Source organism: Hyperolius riggenbachi, chromosome 1, assembly GCF_040937935.1.
Source record: "Hyperolius riggenbachi isolate aHypRig1 chromosome 1, aHypRig1.pri, whole genome shotgun sequence".
NCBI lineage: Eukaryota > Metazoa > Chordata > Amphibia > Anura > Hyperoliidae > Hyperolius > Hyperolius riggenbachi.
Window position 1 is genome coordinate 651,391,301 of NC_090646.1, and position 19,063 is coordinate 651,410,363.

Genomic DNA, 19,063 nt, shown 5'->3' on the forward strand with positions numbered 1-19,063 from the left:
ATTGATTAAATCGCTATGTCAGCCTCCATATCACTCTGTTGAGAACCAGTGTTGGGGGAGCCAAATTAACTTTAGAGTGTGATTTGGGGTTGTAGGACGAAATTAGAGCAATCAGAGTATGCTGAAAGGAAACCTGATGTGAGAACGATATGGAGGCTGCCATATTTATTTTATTTTAAATAACACCAGTTGCCTGGCAGCCCAGAAGCACAATGATCCCAGGCAGGTCATTTGGATGTAGCCATAGACTGCAATGTTAATTACGGGTACAGCAAGCCCTCGTGTATAATTGAAACTAAGGACAACTGAAGTGAGAAGTATATGGAGGCTGCCATATTTATTTCCTGTTAAATGATGCCAGTTGTCTGGCAGCCCTGCTGATCTATTTGGCTGCAGTAGTGTCTGAATTACACCGGAAACAAGCATGCAGCTAGTCTTGTCAGATCTCACAATAATGTCAGAAACACCTGATCTGCTGCATGCTTGTTCAGGGTCTATGGCTAAAAGTATGAGGCAGAGGATCAGCAGGACAGCCAGGCAACTGGTATTGCTTAAAAGTAAATATGGCATCCTTCTTGCTACAGTTGTCCTTTAAGCGACAGACGTAGCCGAATCCTGAATTTACGGCTAGGCGTAGGGTTTACAATAGGGTTATATTAGGGTTATATTTAGGTAAAAACCATGGTAGAATATCAGCACTTTGTTTTGTTTTTATGATCCATGTTTCAAAGCAGAGCTGCTTATGGATTTAGAAGGGGAACACACTAGCAGTGTTTGTGCGCATTTTGTTGTTAACGGCAAAACGTGCACAATTCTACAGGCTATTGAAGTCAGTAGCCTTGCACGGAAAACGCATGCATTGCGTCTGTTTCTGTTTTCTTTCGCGTTTTCATAAAACACAGTGTTCTGCTTTGTCCCGCACGCTCGCATACAGTACATGCCGCATAAATGCAGGCGGAAAAACTTGCGCATTAAAAGCGAACGCAAAAACCCAACAGAAATCTGAATGCTTATGATGTTCCACTCTGTTGGTGGGTCCAAATGAGTGTTTCTGATCGATCACAACTATCTGATTGGACGGTCAATTGTTCGGGAAATTGGATTATTAATGTGCACCTTTAAAGGACAACTGAAGTGAAAGGAATATTGAGGCTGCCATATTAATTTCCTTTTAAACAATTCCAGCTACCTGCTGATCTATTTGGCTGCAGTAGTTTCTGAATTACACCAGAAACAAGCATGCAGCTAGTCTTGTCAGACCTCCATGCAGATGGTGCTATGACTCTGATTAGACCTTGGGCCTCTAGTGCAGCCAGGCAGTCTTTCACTCTAGTGCTGTATTGTCCATTGATCTGTGCACTGCATGCCTCACATACTGTTTCTCCTCTCCTGCAGCGACTCCCTCCGTCCCATCGGTGAAGTCGGAGAATTCCCAGAGCCTGACATCTGTAGGGTCTCTGTCCAGTCCACCCTCCACCACCTCCGCTCTCCTCCCTCCTCCTGTGTCTCAGCATACGTCAGCCGTGTCTCTGTCCAGCTTACCGCAGGCCGCCGATCTCTCAAGCAGCTCCCTGTCGCAGCTCAACAGGTGGGAGCCCGCCCCTCCTTCACTCCAGTGTGACACATAGGCACATATAAGAACTATCATTAAAGGATACCCAAAGTGACATGTGACATGAGATGGACATGGGTATGTACAGTGCCTAGCACACAAACTATACTGCCATTTTTTTCTTTCTATGCCTGAAAGAGTTAAATATCAGGTATGTAAGTGGCTGACTCAGTCCTGATTTAGACAGGAAGTAACTACAGTGTGACCCTCACTGATAAGAAATTCCCCTTTTTTATCTCTTTCTTGCTCTCAGAAGCCATTTTCTGCTAGGAAAGTGTTTTATAGTTAGTATTTCTTATCAGTGAGGGTCACACTGTAGTCACTTCCTGTCTGAGTCAAGGCTGAGTCAGCCACTTACATACCTGATATTTAACTCTTTCACACCAAGAAAGAAAAAAGGAACACAGCCTAGTTATTTGTGTGCTAGGCACTGTACATACCCATGTCTATCTCATCATGTCACATGTCACTTCGGGTATCCTTTAAAAACTCTTACCAAATGAAAGAGGACCTGTGTGCTCATGAAAGCTAACTGAATCTTATCAATACTGCTACAATATTAGATGTTTGCTAATCCTGAAACTTTTCTCAGTGGCAGCTTGAAGGCTTGAGGGAGTGCTATAAGGGCGTTAGGTCTACCTTGTGCTCAATACTTTTCCCTTTTACAGATACTCCTGTTGAAAGGAAGACATACTCCTGACTGAAGGTGCGTACACACATGCGACTATAGTCGTTTGAAACGATCGTTCCCCGATCGTTCCAAACGACGATCGTTTAAAAAAAAGCAACCAACGATCATTAAGTCTAACGACGGACGAGCTAGATTGTTAAAACCGAACGATCTAGCTTGGCGGATTTTTTCCAATGACGATCGTTTGCAAAAGTAGTACATCGTTGGAAACGGTCGTTCGTACTAGGCTTGACATGCGCATTTCGATATTTCTCCATGGAACTTCTCATTTTTATGCGCAAGCGCAATAGTTGCTTTACGTGATGTAACGTTCGTTCTAACGATCAGATTGTTACACACATTTAAAAACTAACTTTACTCAGGTCGTTCTTTCGTCAATTAAAAGTTCGTTCGTCGTTTACAACAAACGATCGTTGTCGCATGTGTGTACGTAGCATTATAGTATGACTAGTTACGATGGGAAAAGAGTGATTAAAATAATTAATCTGCTCCTCCAATGAAATGGAGCAGGCCGCTGGCTTGTCTCTTCAGTTCTCGCTCGGAAAGGGTCAACTGAAAGTTTTCTTGTGTTTCTTAGTAAGGCCCTGTTCACATCACAAACGCGGATGGCCATGCGTGCGGAACGCAACGCATGCGAACGCACGCCATCCGCGTTTGTATGCGTTGCGTGGCTGATCCCATCACTGAAAAGTGAATGGGACAGCCACGCGGTTTTACAAAAAATGCGTGCAGCATGCGTTCCCGGACCGCACAGGTCCGGAACGCATGCAGTGTGAACATCAGACAGTGCACTCTATGCACTGTCTGATGTCGTGCGTGTCTGCCTCCTGCACGCGTTTTCAAAACGCGGCTGGAAACGCGTGCAGTGTTGAACTTCAGTGTGAACTAACTTCAGTTTGTGTATGTGAGACAGTGGAAAGGAATGTAGATTTTTTTTAAATTTTTTTTGCCTTCGCTTCCTATAGGTCACATTGTGTATAGCATGTATTAAGGTGCGTACACACGTCTGATATTTCTAAATGACTTGTAGTTCAAACACGTTGTTCAGACGACATGTACACACTGACCAACAAGTTTGATATGCTAATTTACATGTAGTTTAACCAACTTGGTAATGGACAATGGACTGGATTGAACAATGGACTAGATTAAATGACTCCTCAAACAACTTGTTTTTTGAATGTCTTTTAGTATCAAACGAATAGACTTTCAAACAAGTCGATTGTACACATGAATGGACCTGTCGCTTGAACGACAGTAAAGGTGCCCATACACTCGTCAGATTGGCAGCAGATAGATAAGAAATGCATCTGATGATCTATCTGATGCGTTTTTAGAACATTTTTTACCAGGATAGAATTCCAATAGATTTCAGTTTGAAATCTATTGAAATTCGATCTGATGGCATTTTTTTGCCATCAGATTTCCATTAAGGCCAATGCAAACTGATAAGCAATCTCATCAGATCGACCTAAATTTTCCACCCTGCAAGTTCGATGGAAATCCATCGAAATCGATCGAAATCGGCCGTCGATCGGTCGATTGGCCAACCGATTTGCAATCGATCGATCGGGATCGATCGGTCGGCCAGAAAATCGGCTGAGTGTATGGGCTGCTTTAGTTGACTGATCCGCCAAGCGGATCAGTCAGAACTTCTGCTATCAGTTTAACGATCGTTTGTACACACGCCAAACTGTCCAAACGACCGGTTTGAATGACAAGTCATTCAGAAATATCAGACGTGTGTACGTATCTTTATGCCTAGTACATACCATGAAATTTCCTGTTATGCTGGGAATACACCATACAATTTCCTGTTAGATTTTCTGTTAGCGTATTGCAAAAAGGGTGTGTGCAGCAAACACCAAGTGAACCCTTATATACCTGGCTTTGCAGATAAGGCCTAATTAGCTTATTCATGAGACACTGCTCAAGCAAATCTGCATTCGCTTTTGCATGCCAGGATATGCAGGGTTTTGCCAACTAACTCACCGCAACATTTTTGCCCTGCGGGGGATTAGTTCGCGCAGCAATTAGCACTTATCCAGGATCGCCACGAAGGCCCCCCCAGGATCCCAGGAAAAGGGGGGCCAACAGGGCACTCCAAGCACTCTCACTGCTCAGAGACTCTGCAGCCAGCCCCCCTGGGGGGAGGTTAAGAAGGTCCTGCCACCGCCAGGAAGGGCTGCCCGCACCCACCTCCCAAAGGATATGACTTACCTTATTTCGTATTGCGTCCAAGTGCATTATTATGCCAGGCCAAAAGTGCGCGACTTGGGACCACTACAACGGGGGGAGTGAAGCATAGGTCACCCCAAGCCCAGTAAAGCTCAAGGGTGACTCTACAGCTCCACACCCCAATGGCGAAACAGGCTGCAGACAGCCCATGTAAAGAGTTGTCCACAACCTGCCTCCAGAAGAATGGAACTGAAAACGTATTGCAAAAAGGGTGTGTGCATCAAACACCAAGTGAACCCATATGCCGGGCATACACGGCATAGATTATGCGCCGGATCGAGCTGCTGGCTCGATGCCGGCGCATCACCGCTAGTCCACTCGTGCGCGCGGATCGATCCCAGCTCTTCCCCGTGGGCGGCTGCTAATCAGCCGCTCGTTTCTCCCATTGTTCTCCCCGCCGGTATCGAGCGCAGTATCGATCCGGCGGGGTATCGGACAGGTTGGATCTTATCAATCGAGCCATCAGGCTCGATTGATAAGCCTCCCTCCTGTCCGTGTATGCCCAGCATTATATACCTGGCTTTGCAGATAAGGCCTAATTAGCTTATTCAAGAGACACTGCTCAAGCAAATCTGCATTCGCTTTCGCATGCCAGGATATGCATGGTTTTGCCAACTAACTCACCGCAAAACTTTTGCCCTGCAGGAGGTTTAGTTCGATCAGAGAGGGATCTATCTGTTGGTCGATCTGATGGCAAATCGACCATTGTATGGCTACCTTAACTCTTACAGAAAATTGTATGGTGTGTACCTAGCATTAGACTTCTGTATACAGGTATTTTCTGTTTGGTTTGCATTACACTAGTGTTTTCTTTGTTTTTGAATGGGATTCTGGTTACAACCACCAACTGAATACTTCATAATCAGCAAAGCACTTCAAATGCAGGAAAACCGGACTGGCTGTATTCAGAAAATTGCACATAACAAAAGCTGAATCTCATTCCTCTTTAAAGGGAAGGTTCAGGGACTAAGTAAAAAAAATAAAAATCCATTTCCACTTACCTGGGGCTTCCTCCAGCCCGTGGCAGGCAGGAGGTGCCCTCGGCGCCGCTCCGCAGGCTCCCGGTGGTCTCCGGTGGCCGACCCGACCTGGCCAGGTCGGGCTTCTTCTGCGCTCCATGGTGCGTTTCACGCCGGCGCGATGACGTCATCGGACGTCCTCCGGGCTGTAATGCGCAGGCTCAGTAGTTCTGAGCCTGCGCAGTACAGCCCGGAGGACGTCCGATGACGTCAGCGCGCCGGCGTGGGACGCAGAAGTGCCGGGCCTTGGAGCGCAGAAGAGCCCCGACCTGGCAGCCGGCCTGGCCAGGTCGGGTCGGCCACCGGAGACCACCGGGAGCCTGCGGAGCGGCGCCGAGGGCACCTCCTTCCTGCCACGGGTTGGAGGAAGCCCCAGGTAAGTGGAAATGGATTTTTATTTTTTTTAGTTAGTCCCTGAACCTTCCCTTTAAAGGACATATGAGGTGAAAATGAACTGATGAGAAAAACAATTGTATCTACCCTCCTTCACCTAAAAATGACTTTTTTAAGATCTCAGTTTTTTTTTTTTTATTTAAATCTATTTAAGTTTTTAATGTTTCATTGTCTCAGCTCATTGACACCTTCATTGAAGTATGTCAGAGCTCAAATCTATGAATTGTTGACCCTCTGTCTCTTTCCTGCACTCAGAAGCCATTTACTGACGGGAAAGTGTTTTATGGCTGTAATTACTTATCAGTGAGGGTTATGCTATAGTCTGACCCAGTCCAACTCGGTCCTGACCCTGGCAGAAACTGTCACTTGCATACCTAGTGTTTAAAGCTGAGTACACACGTACGATAACGATCGTTCAAAAACGAACGATAACGACAATCGGAACGATAATCGTGCGTTCAAAAAGTGTGAACGATCGTTTTTGTGAACGATAACGATCGTTATCGTTCAATCGGACCGATCCAACCCGGCGGATTTTTTCGAAAGATAATCGTTCAATCGTTGCAGTGTGTACAAAGATCGTCCGATAACGCATGTTCTTATTGCCTGTCATAACGTCACTTCCGTTTGCGCACGCATTTTTTTAATCGTTCGTCGTTCAGTACTTTATACTTATATCGTTCACGTGTGTACACAATCGTTCATTACGAACGATCTTTTCCGTCTAATTTGAATATCGTGTAAACGTCACGAATCGTTCGTAACGAACGATCTTTATCGGACGTGTATACGAACCTTAACTCTTTCAGGCAGAGAAAGGAAAAAAAGGAACACAGCCTAGGTATTTATGTGCTTGGCACTACATACACACGTCTAGATCATCGTGTCACATCGGTTGTCCTTCACCACTGAGGGGTTTTATCCCTGGAGCACCAGAGCAATTTTCACCTTTCAGCGCTCCTTCCATTCATTCGTCTATAACTTTATTATTACTTATCACAATGAAATGACTATCTTATGTGTTTTAATGGGAAAATAAGAAAAAATGTGGAAAAAAAAAATCATTATTTTTCAGTTTTCGGCCATTATAGTTTTTAAATAAAGCATGCTACTGTAATTAAAATTCATGAAATTTATTTGCCCATTTGTCCCGGTTATTACACCGTTTAAATTCTGTCCCTATAAACAATGTTTGGCACCAATATTTGGAAATAAAGGTGCATTTTTTTCAGTTTTGCGTCCATCCCTAATTACAAGCCCAAAGTTTATAAAGTAAGGGCCCGTTTCCACTGTTGCGACGCGATTTCGCCGGCACCCCGACGCTTGTAAAAATGCATGCGGATGCGTTTCCGCATGCGCTTTTACCCGCGATTTCGCGTGCGATTAAATTAACCATGACTCTGCCAGGGCAAAATAACATTAAAAAAGGTGCGAAATCGCACGCGAATCGCGGGTACAAACGCATGTAAAAAACGCATGCGTTTTTCCTATTAAATACATTAGCGGCGATTCGCATGTATTCCCGACGCAGGCGATTTTTGTGGGTCCCGTCGTGCAGATTTGGCCCGCCGCCAAATCGCTCCCGCACACCGCACATATGGAAACCGCCCCGGCTACTTCAATGTACCAAGCGAATCCGCATGTCGGCGCCGCATGCGGATTCGCTATGGTGGAAACGAGCCCTAACAGTGTTGTACCCTCTTGACATAAATATTTAAAGAGTTCAGTCCCTAAGGTAACTATGATTTTTTTTATTTTTTTTTATCGTAGTTTTGTTTTCTTTTTATTACAAAAAATTAATAAATTGGGGAGTGTGGGAGGTAATGAGTTAATTTATAGTGTAAAAGTATGTATCTGTATATGAAAAATGTTTTGGATGTAGTCTTACTATTTGGCCACAGTAATTTTTTGTTCTTGCGACCTGTAAGCGTCGGAAGTACGCTTACAGGATGTTCAATGAGGCTGGCAAACTTTTTTTTTTTTTTTTTCTTTCACAATGATCTCGCTGCTTCTCATAGAAGCGGCCGATCATTCCTGGGGGCTGAGATTAACGAACGGGAACGGTTTTTCCCGTTCATTGATCTCTGGGCCGGCGGCATGCGGGAGCACGGACAGCAGCAGTAGCGGCGGGAGGTGCGCTCCTGGTGGGTAAAGGAGCGTAGATATACGCACCGCTGGTGGTAAAGTGGTTAAGATCCCATTCAATGGTGAAACGGTTTATTGAAAGATTCATTTAGGACTTTTCAGACCAGCACAGACCAGGACATGTTATTTTGCTGGTATATGGCTTTTACATACAGAGCAGACCATGATGGCTTTAATCCAAGCACATATCTGACTATTGTTATATGATGCTTTTGTATCACTGAGTCTTGCCACAAAGCAGCCATGCTTTTCATGTAAGGTGTACTATGTCCTACTGACACGGTTTCCCTTTTCTGTCCTCCGCCAGCACTTTGTCCGGGCACCAGAACAACCTTCCTGCAGCATCAGTATTGTCCTCAACGGTTCCCCATACGGTAAGAGTAGATTTTTCTACCATTTATTTATTTTCAGGTACACTTTAACTGTTTCCTGTTTCCTCCTTTTTTTTATTTATTAGGAGAGACGGTTTATGTTTTCATGCCAGTAACTGTTGCTTGTATTCCTCGTACGTTTAGCACACGAGTGTGGAGAGCACAGTCACCCTCCAGCCCAGCACAACCTACTCTACGGCGCCAACGTCTGCAACAAGCACCACCTCCTCAGTAGTGAGCATGGCCAGCAGTATGAACACCACCAACAGCTTAGGCCTGAGCGTGCCCAGCGTGAGTGTGCCCACTGCTGCCACCTCTAACCGCACTGCTCAGCTAGTGTCTTCAGGTCAGTGTGTGCCAGGGAAACTGCTGCTCTGCAGATAAGCTATATAAATATATGGGGGGTCCATCTGGGGACTCAGGATCAGGAAGTATCACCAGGCTTGGAGTTGACAGTTATTTATTTTTTATAAAGCCAGCGGACAAACTTAATCATTTTTTGTTTGCAAAGCAGTTAGTTAATTACAAGACAATCTGTTAAAGAGGACCTGTCAGTCTAGGCCCATACACACAGCGCATTTTTGCGAACGACTGGTCGTTTGAACGTCCTGTCGTTCAGTCATCCACACCCCAAATCAGGCGTGTGTACAGACTGTCGTTCGGGTGATGACTGCTTTTGAGTGATCCGCGCGGATCGCTCAAAAGCAGTCTTATCACCCGAACGACAGTCTGTACACACACCCGATATGGCGTGCGGACGACTGAACGACGGGACGGTCAAACGACCCGTCCGCAAAAATCCGCCGTGTGTATGGGCTTATACTATCTCAGAAAAAAATATATATAATTAGATAAATAGCTCTACTTACATAACATATGTATTGCACTGTCCACTTTTTAATTTTAGTGATTTTTCTACAGTTAAAAAAAGAGAAAATTCTTCTTAGCATTTCCCATTTTATCTGTAGCTATTTTGAAGCCAATCCTGATGTAATTTCCTCCCTTAGTCTCCTCTGCCCAAGGCCGGGCCGCTCTGCCTGATTTGCCCGCCCTTCACTATAGGAAGTGCATTGTCTCGGCGTGAGAAATATTGGTCAATCAGAGAGGAACAGAGATGTGGGAGGGGAAAACAGGAGGGAAAGAGGCTTCAGCCAATCAGGCTGCATTAGTTAAGTCTAAGGGGAAGTAGAGAAGCAAAAAAGACAACCCAGCATGCCCCGCAATTTCCTTTATGTGGCAGTGTACCAAATAAGAGTCAGGTAAACTGGAGAATGATCATTTATCAACAAGAAAAGTAATGGTGATTTTAACTTTTGGATTGCCTGGTTAGCATCCTTATTACTTGTTAACCAGATAAAAATTAAGAATGGATTTTATGCCCGACAGTTACACTTTAAAGCGGACCTGAACTCCGAACTCCTCTCTGCTCTAAAAGATACACAACAGCATAATAGCCTTTAAACAAAAAACATTTCTTTGTTACAGCTGTTACAGAGCCTAAAATGTATCTTCACTGTTTCTACTTCCTGATTCCTGGAAGCAGACATTCTGTTTACCTCCTGTACTTTCAAATGGGTTTATCTTCTTTATCTGCCATAGGCAGTCATGTGACACAGGGGGAGATCACATTACAACTAGTGATTAGATACAAATGAGGGGGAATTACAGGCTAAACTCTTTAAATACATACAGGGTGCATTTCTGTTATGTTTTACTTGTGTCCTGTGCAAGAATTCAGGTCCTCTTTAATGTGTCCTCCAGCAGGCAATCCTATCAATTGGCTTTGGTGAAGCATGATCCTGCCTTTCAGTGACCTATCAGTCTTTTCAGGTGTCCTACCTATTTTTGCTGTTTTTGTTTTAGAGCAAGAATTACATTTTTAATTTCAACCCACTTTTAAATTATGTGCTGCCTGTGTGTGCATTAAAGTATACCAGAGACGAAACATCCTCATGTATTTTACCATATATATCAGTGGGAACATTAGAGAAAACGCCTACCCTGCTCTGTTTCATTCCTCACTCTTCATTGTTCAGCCTGCCTGTTATCAGCCCTGATAAAATCCCCAAATGAGCATTCAGTCTGACTTTGCTATAATGACTTAGCTATAATGATTCCTGAGCAGAGCCACAAGGGGGCAGGCTTGGGCTTGAAAAGACATCAGAGAAGACAGACTCAGCTTTAATGATTCTTGAGCAGAGCCACAAGGGGGCAGGCTTGAGCTTGAAAAGACATCAGAGAAGACAGACTCGGCTATAATGATTCCTGAGCAAAGCCAGACTGGATGCTGGGCTGATAACAAGCAGGCTGAGCAGTGAAGAATGAAACAGAGAGCAGGGTAGGTGTTTTCTCTAATGTTCCCACTGATATATATGGTAAAATACATGAGGGTTCTTTGTCTCTGGTTTACTTGAAGGGGGTCACAGTTGTGCGGTTTGCCGCAATGCGAAATCTCTTGCTTAAACTCCTTGAATCATTTCTGTGGAGCCGCTGCACTTTCAGGGGGTATCTTGACCCTTGGTTTTTAGAGAGGCCTTGTCAACAGCGTATACTGACATATAGAAGCCATTTCAGCCCCCTGTGACAGTGGAAAAAATAAAATAAAATTTTAAATCTTAAAAAATCCCTGTAAACAATACCTCAGATACTGAACACACATGTGCTCTGCATTTATGCTTCGGCTATTAGTATGGTGGAACATAGAATTATACAAAATGTATCTTTACATGCAAAAAAATAAATAAATTATAATTGTGATTTGTGACTTTTTTTCCCCATCTTTTGGCTTGTATAAGGGTCCTTTTTTATCATTATTAAACCTAGTTTGAGACAGACAAGAGTATATAATACAGAGTGAACACCCGAAGTTTCCTTTTTTGGTTCTGCACGTTTGTTTTTTTTTATATAAAGATAAAATATATTGCTGTAAAACTCGTTCTCTGGCTCCTGAAAAGTAAAATCTGGCTTGGCTGCCATTGGTGCAATGTGAATGTGAGAGTTTGGCGATGAAAAGCTTTATACAATAACATTACTCTCTCTCTTTCTTTCAGGAAAGGCCCCCCCAAACCTCCCGCAGGGTGTGCCCCCTCTGCTACACAACCAGTACATTGTTGGACCCGGAGGCCTTCTGCCTGCCTACCCAGTAAGCCCAGCGGCTGTGCCGTGGAGTCTGGACAAGCGTGCGATGCAATGGCAGATGAGTGAGGAGATGAGAGGCCTGTGTATGCAAAGTGCCCCTGTTGTGAGTGTCTCTTGTTCTGGGGAGTGACTGTGGGACAGAGCTGAGTCTGGGTAATGGGCCTGGCTGTCCTTCATGTTTGTGGTCAAGAATGTGGAACATCAAGGGGTGTATCTATATAGATTCATACATTCGCATTACTTTTCTGTTATTTGTAGACTTGAATTGTGGATAAAGTGGTATGAAACTTAGCATTTCCTTTGTTCTAAAAGATTTACAGCCTTAAAGGATTCCAGAAGCCAAGAAGGCTCTGGTAAAATGAAACCTGCGCTGGGTAGGGAGAGAAAATGAGATACTTACCGCTTCTGTCGTTCCCCACCATCAGCCACCGGTCTTCTCCTATTCCTCCCGTGTGTCCTGGCGTGACGACTTGGCTGACCTTTAACCTGGATTCTTTTCGCCACTGCCACGCGCATAATGACGGCAGAAGTACGCACACTCTCCCACCTCCACCATCTTAGCGTCTGCGCTCCACTGAAAAGAAAGCATCAGATGCTAATCACTTAGCATCCTTAAAGAGAATCTGTACACTCAAATTCTTACAATAAAAAGCATACCATTCTATTCATTATGTTCTCCTGGGCCCCTCTTTGCTGTTTCCGCAGCTCCCCGACGCGACCCTGGCTTTTAATCGCCAGTTTTAAGCAGTGTTTACAAACAAACATGGCTGCTGACCAGGAAGTGATGTTTGTATATGTCTCATGTTACAGTATACTACAAGTTTTTATTACAAAGAGAATTATCTGCACTCAAGTCTGGGATTCTCACAGTTCACAGCATGAGACAGGCAGCTTCCTTCCCCCTCAGAGAGCTCTGTCTGTGAGTAGTAAACAAAGCACACAGAGCGTGGAGGGGGAATGCATAACTTCTCCCTATCACAGCAGAGGCAGCACATTCCTCCCTGGCTCGACAAGGCTTGACAAAGAAAAGCAGATTAGATATATTACAGAGACAGTGCAACTAGAAAAGGCTGCAGTAATCCTGACCACATTAGAACAGGTATAAGAATTATAGGATACAGGAAATGAGGCTTAAAGTTTTGTTGCAGAGCCTCTTTAATCACTTCTGCTCGTCCTTATGCCCTGGGCAGAAGCAAAGATAATCCAGGTTAAAGGTCAGCCAAGTCGCCAAGACACAGGGAAGGAATAGAAGACCCGGCGGCTGACTGCAGGGAACGACAGAAGCGGTAAGTATCTAACTTTCTCTCCTTACCCAGTGCAGGTTTCATTATACCAGACCCTTTTGGCTTCTGGTATCCTTTAAACCTACAAACACAAAAAAATTGTAGCAGAACAGCGTTCAAGCAGTTAAACAGCACTTTCTTCTTCGGTGGAAAGCTTGTTTCTGAATCCAAAGAGGCTATAACATTCTTATCTTGTGTTTACATTCCTTTGTCGGCTACAATTAGTAAACCTTAGTAGCAGTGCTGAAACAGAGTTGCACACAAATATCAATTTAGCAGTTGCGCTCTCCTATTTCACCCTCACCCTCTAGACATAGGTCTGCTGCAACTCCCATATATTTACAAATTAGTCCTGAAAAATCCTACTATATTAGTCCTCATATATTGCATCCTCTTTCACTCAGAAGCCACTGGTTGTCTAGATACTCCAGGGGGATCGGTCATAAGAGACACGGCACATAGAAAAAACAAAAGAGGAAACGCATAGTGCGATCTGTCTGTGTCAACTTCACAAGGGGACCATCACCCTAAGGGAGCCCAAGGTGCAAGTTCTACTGTGGGATCACCTCTGCCACCCCATACAGTGACACCAAATGGCATGCTCACCTTACTGCAAGGTTGCCCCGCCTCACAGACAGCAACTACGCTTAGGTTGTCACAGTGGCTCTCCTCCGACACTCTATGCAAACTCGATCTCAAATAAAACGATAATAAAACGTCATAGTGCAGTACGTCTTACAACATTGGGTTATCACAGTAGACCACACCTATTGTCTCCTGCTCACCCTTTTGGACTGCTGCCCACCCTCACAGACAGCCGTCTTCGCTTAATGGGTACACAAAACCTCTCCACAATACTTCGTGGTAATGTGCTACTCTGGATATTACCGTATTTCACGCCGTATAAGACGCTCCGGAATACAAGACGCACCCAGGTTTAGAGGTCACAAACCAGGGAAAAAAAAAAAAATATATATATATATATATATATATATATATATATATATATATATATATATATATATATATATATATATATATATATATATATATATATATATATATATATATATATATATATATATATATATATACTAAACCTGGTGCGTCCATATTCCAGGAGCATCTTATACATGTTCTCCCCCAAATGGTGTCCGCCTGTTTCCCCATGTCCCCTCCTGTGTCCCTTATGTGCCCTCCTGTGTCCCTTATGTGCCCTCCTATGTCCATTATGTGCCCTCTTGTGTCCATTATGTGTTCTCCTGTATCCTTTGTGTTCTCCTGTGTCGCTTTACGTGCCCTCGTGTCCATGATGTTTTCACCTGTGTCTATTTATGCGACCTCCTGTGTCCCATATGTGTGTACCCGTGTCCCTTTATGTGTCCCATATGTGTGTACCTGTGTCCCTTTGTGTCCCATATGTGTGTACCTGTGTCCCTTTCTGTGTCACATATGTGTGTACCTGTGTCCCTTTGTGTGTCCCATATGTGTGTACCTGTGTCCCTTTGTGTGTCCTCCTGTGTCCCATATGTGTGGCCATTCCCTGGTGCAAAGTGGGTGGGCGCTCTCTCCCCGTGTCTCTGATGCCCGTGCACAAGTGAATCAGTAATGTTCAGGCAGCCGGATCACATACCACATGGCGGCCGCCGCCGCCGGGAACTGCCTCCTGTGTAATGCTGCTGGCGGCTCTTGTCCCGTGTGCCCGCTCGTTCTACTGCATCTCCGCTCCACCATTTGCCAGTGTTAATATCGGGCAGCTGGCTTCCCCATCGCCGCGAGGATTGCAGACCTTGTCCCCCTGTGCGCGGCTGGCTCTATTGAAAGGCTCGTACTGATTGCGTCATCAGTACGAGCCTTTCAATAGAGCCAGCCGCGCACAGGGGGACAAGGTCTGCAATCCTCGCGACGATAGGGAAGCCAGCTGCCCGATATTAACACTGGCAAATGGTGGAGCGGAGACGCAATAGAACGAGCGGGCACACGGGACAAGAGCCGCCAGCAGCATTACACAGGAGGCAGTTTCCGGCGGCGGCGGCCATGTGGTATGTGATCCGGCTGCCTGAACATTACTGATTCACTTGTGCACGGGCATCAGAGACATGGGGAGTGGGCACACACAGGCAGGGAATCCCCGACATGGCGGCGGTTCATATCGGCGGGCGTTCGGAGGTCGGGGATTCCCTGCCTTTGCCGTATAAGACGCAGGGACTTTTTCTCCCCATTTTTGGGGGAGAAAAAGTGCGTCTTATACGGCGGAAAATACGGTATGTCTTGAGACAGAGTTGGTTGAAAATCTAGGGCTAAAACACCTCCAGTAGTGTAAAACCACTTAATTTATTCCATAAAAATCAGAATCATACTCACAAACATAGGATAAAAAAGCGCATATCAAAGTTTAAAAGGCTCAGGGGACGTCTCCTCCTGCTGCTGGTCGCTTCCCTTCCTTGCTCCGACTAATTTGTAAATATATGGGAAAGGGTAGAGCACTCTATAAAGAACTTTGAGTTGCACACATAGCAGAAGCAGAGAGAGCTGAGAAGTGATCACTAGATAGATTTTAATATATAAATACAGCCACTATGCAAAAAATGCAATGACCGCTTTCAGAGCAGATCAACTGTACTTTGGTAACTTGTAATTTGTAAACTGACAATACTACTAGTGCACAAAAGCAAATATAACTGTGTAATAAAAGATAACACCTTTTTATTGATTATGTCCAAGTTTTATCCCACTTTAAGGGTTAAGCTACTTTCTCATGGGAAAGGGGGCATCGGCTACTGATTTGGAGGAAGTTAATTCCTGTGTTCAATAGATTGACACTCAGTTCCTCTATGATTGGAATAAAATCAGAGAGGGATCGATTCCTACCTCACACAGCACATCAATTTTCAATAGATTAGATTTGAAAATCTTTTGAAAGTCGATTGAAGCACAGCATTACACTTTTTGATGCAGTTTAGTGTTATAGTTTGCCGATCAGCCACAGCTCCTGCCCCAACCCCCTACTGACAGACGTTTTCTGTCCTGTCCATTCGTTACTCTTTTCGATTTTAGGTCAAAACGATTTGAAATTTGATTCATCAGACATGTTGGGGCAATAGATTTCTGGCAGATACGAGTGGTTGAATCTGCCAGTAATTGAGCGGGAATTGGTGTGTGTTGCCATGTTTGGTGTGAGAAACGAGTGGTGTAGAGTGTTTTGTAAGAGTATCTGACCTGCCTTGATCCGCACGCTCGACAGATTGATTGCAATCTAGCAGGGATCTATGCTGTTTTACACACTTCCTGCATCTTCTGTTTGTTTTCCCAAATGTAACAAGTAGAATATTCCTCCCTTATAATCCAGTCAGCTTGCATGTAGGTTCCAGTATTAGGGGACTGTAATTTATGTTTAACAACCTCCAATGCAAAGAGCAGAAACAAGCATGCAGCTCAGCGCATGTCTTATTGCGTACGTGTTCCACATAGGATGTGTAGTCAGTGCTGACAGCCACAGAGCGTAAAGTAATACTGAAGCAACTGTGATAAAAAGTTACTCAGCTATGATATAATGGAAGGCTTGGAACGAGGCGGTTAAAAAGGGCTCTGCCATATACTGCAATGTGAATTATGGTTGTAGCGTCACTCAGAGGGTAATTTAGGTCCCGGCAACAGTTAGGTCCCGGCAACAGACAGAGCTCAAACTATGAAAAAAAACAGTGCTATTCAGTTGCCAGCAATAGCTGAAAGACGAATTGCATTTTACCCCTGAGTCCATGGCGGCCTGGAAGGGGAATAGTAATTTAGGTCGCTGGGAAATTTGCAATAGGAGGATGAGCTGTTTTACAGCTTCACCCTGTGCCTAAATTTCCTGGCGCCCTTTTTAAATGCAAGCAACTCTGAATCCCATAGAACCTTCCCGGTCATCTCTCTGTACCAGTTGGTAACACCCCACCCCCTGAAACTGAGGACAGGGTTGAGGAACTGTGCTTTATGGGATTCATATCCTTACCTTTGCATAGGTATCTAAATTTTTTTTTCACTGTAACTTCAGATTTGCTTTGAAGGCTAAAAACAAGTTAAAAATATATTCTCACTTGCACTGGTTTGTCCTAACACATCCGGTTTACTTACTAAACATCCTCCTTCTGAAGCCTCAAACCCTGATTCATGTCCATGTTCTCCCCAGAATTTTTTCTTCCAGCTGGGTGGGGCGCCACAGGAATCCAGGGCTGGCGCAGCTTTTACTTACAGCATGGGAGGAGGATGAGGCGGTGAGCCAATGACAGCCGGGTGCTCACCAAAATTAGCTGGGTGGAGCATCTGGCTAAAAGAGTATTGGGGGGGGGGGGGGGGTGCACTGCATGTTAAGACTGGCAACACTTTGCAATATAGTCCAATACATTTTGATTGGTTTACTGTGCTGGAGTTCCCAACCCCAAATTCTGGTATGTGTGTTTTTGGAAAGTGTATTCGAAGACTGGAGTGTAATGTTTGTCTGCGCCAGTGCTACTGTAAAGCGATCCTTGCCATAGACGCTGAGTGTGTGAAGGAAAGATCCATCTGTGGAGAGTGCATGTCACAGTTGTGTAGTTCCGGAGATACCAGCTGCTAATGCAACTTGCAACCCGAATTATGTGCTGTCAGATTTTTGCCCTTCTCTATTCTGAAGCCTCATCCATACCGTACAATTTTCCATCAAATCGAATCTATTAAATGGATCTATTAGATCATTTCCAATTGGTCCAATTGGATTGTGTCAGATTTTGCGATAGATTTTGGGTACTTATCAAAGCAAAATGATCTGAAACAATTTGGATGCCTACACACGATGCAATTTCTTATTAGATCTATCTAATAGATCCGTCTATCTGATGGAAAATTTTACCGTGTAGATGAGGCTTAAAGCCCCATCTACACGATACGATTCTTTGTACGATTCGATTACGATTCTATTTACGATCCAATTAAGTCTGACATGTCTGAATGATTTGATTCAATTCGATTGAATCGAATCAAATCCCAATCGGACATGTTGGATTTAATCGGATCGTAAATAGAATCGTAATCGCACAGTGAATCGTATCGTGTAGATTGGGCTTTAGACTTGCTACCGGGCCGTTTGTCTGATGGCTTTGCTGATTAAATGCCATAATGTATTCTTATTAGTGCTCTCTTGTTAGATTGACCAACAATATCTGACTGATCCTGTTTACCTGGATAACCGCTGTCACGTATTACTGTGACAATTGATATGTGACCGATACCGCCATACACTCTCCATATTAGGGTGCCCATACATCTAGTGATGATGGGCAGATTGACCATGAGACAGATCTCTGATTGAATCTGATCAGTGAGAGATCTGTCGGCTGTCGATACACGGCAGCTCAATTTGCCTATTGACGCTATCTGCCTGGCTGCCCCCAAGTGTAAAATGTCACTCGTGTCCGCTGCTAGTGCATGTACCTTGTGACACCAGTGCAATGTAGTAACAGTGCACATGTTTGTGGTCACAGCCGGGAGTCGCGTCAGTGGACAGTTTACAATTTGAAACGTGGGCACAGGGGGACATTTTATACTTGGGGGTACAGCGACTGGGGGTCTGTTGTGTACATTGGTCATTGCAATATGAATGTGGTTACCCTCCGCACCTGACTGAGCGCTTTCCTCTAAGGTTTTCCCACATGTCCGATAGACACTTTCGATGAATTCAGCCAAAAATCGATCAAAACACCAGTCGGGCAGGTGTGGCACCAGTTATCCCCGATTAGATAAAATTATCTAATACGGTGGTCAATTGGTCTGCAAATTGCCTGATGTATGGGCACCTCTTCTGTGAGAATTGATATCTGACCAAGTTCTCCTTGAATAGCGCTGCACACATCACATTACTGTCAGCAGGCGTGACATGACATTAATCTGACCTCTGCAATACAAAGTTCAAGCCCAAGCACTCTTAACCCCCCCCCCCCCCAATTGTATTGCCGCCATTTTATCCCCCCGCGCCTGCCCAGGTCAGTCTGTTTTTCATTGGATTCTTATTAAATTAAGTGTATAACAGAGAGGCTCAGATCATTTTCTTTTCACTTCTGATGCTTTTATCTCTGGAACTACTGATCAGTCTGACATGAGCTTTTCACGAACTGTAACACCTGATGATTATTGTTCAGTCATGTGACAAGGTTGTT

General features: G+C 44.4%; 1 protein-coding gene across 10 annotated transcripts in view; it reads left to right on the plus strand.

Annotated features, from left to right (window-relative positions):
* Positions 1-19,063, plus strand: part of UBAP2 (ubiquitin associated protein 2) — a 132,844-nt gene that overhangs the window by 102,595 nt on the left and 11,186 nt on the right. For 6 of the 10 annotated variants that reach the window (XM_068251723.1, XM_068251749.1, XM_068251736.1 and 3 more), the window contains exons 17-20: positions 1,396-1,588; positions 8,406-8,472; positions 8,614-8,815; positions 11,520-11,710. In XM_068251723.1, coding sequence (XP_068107824.1) covers positions 1,396-1,588; positions 8,406-8,472; positions 8,614-8,815; positions 11,520-11,710 — 653 coding nt within the window. The remainder of the gene's footprint in view (positions 1-1,395; positions 1,589-8,405; positions 8,473-8,613; positions 8,816-11,519; positions 11,711-19,063) is intronic. The other 4 variants (XM_068251752.1, XM_068251768.1, XM_068251761.1 and 1 more) reach the window with 1 other exon arrangement.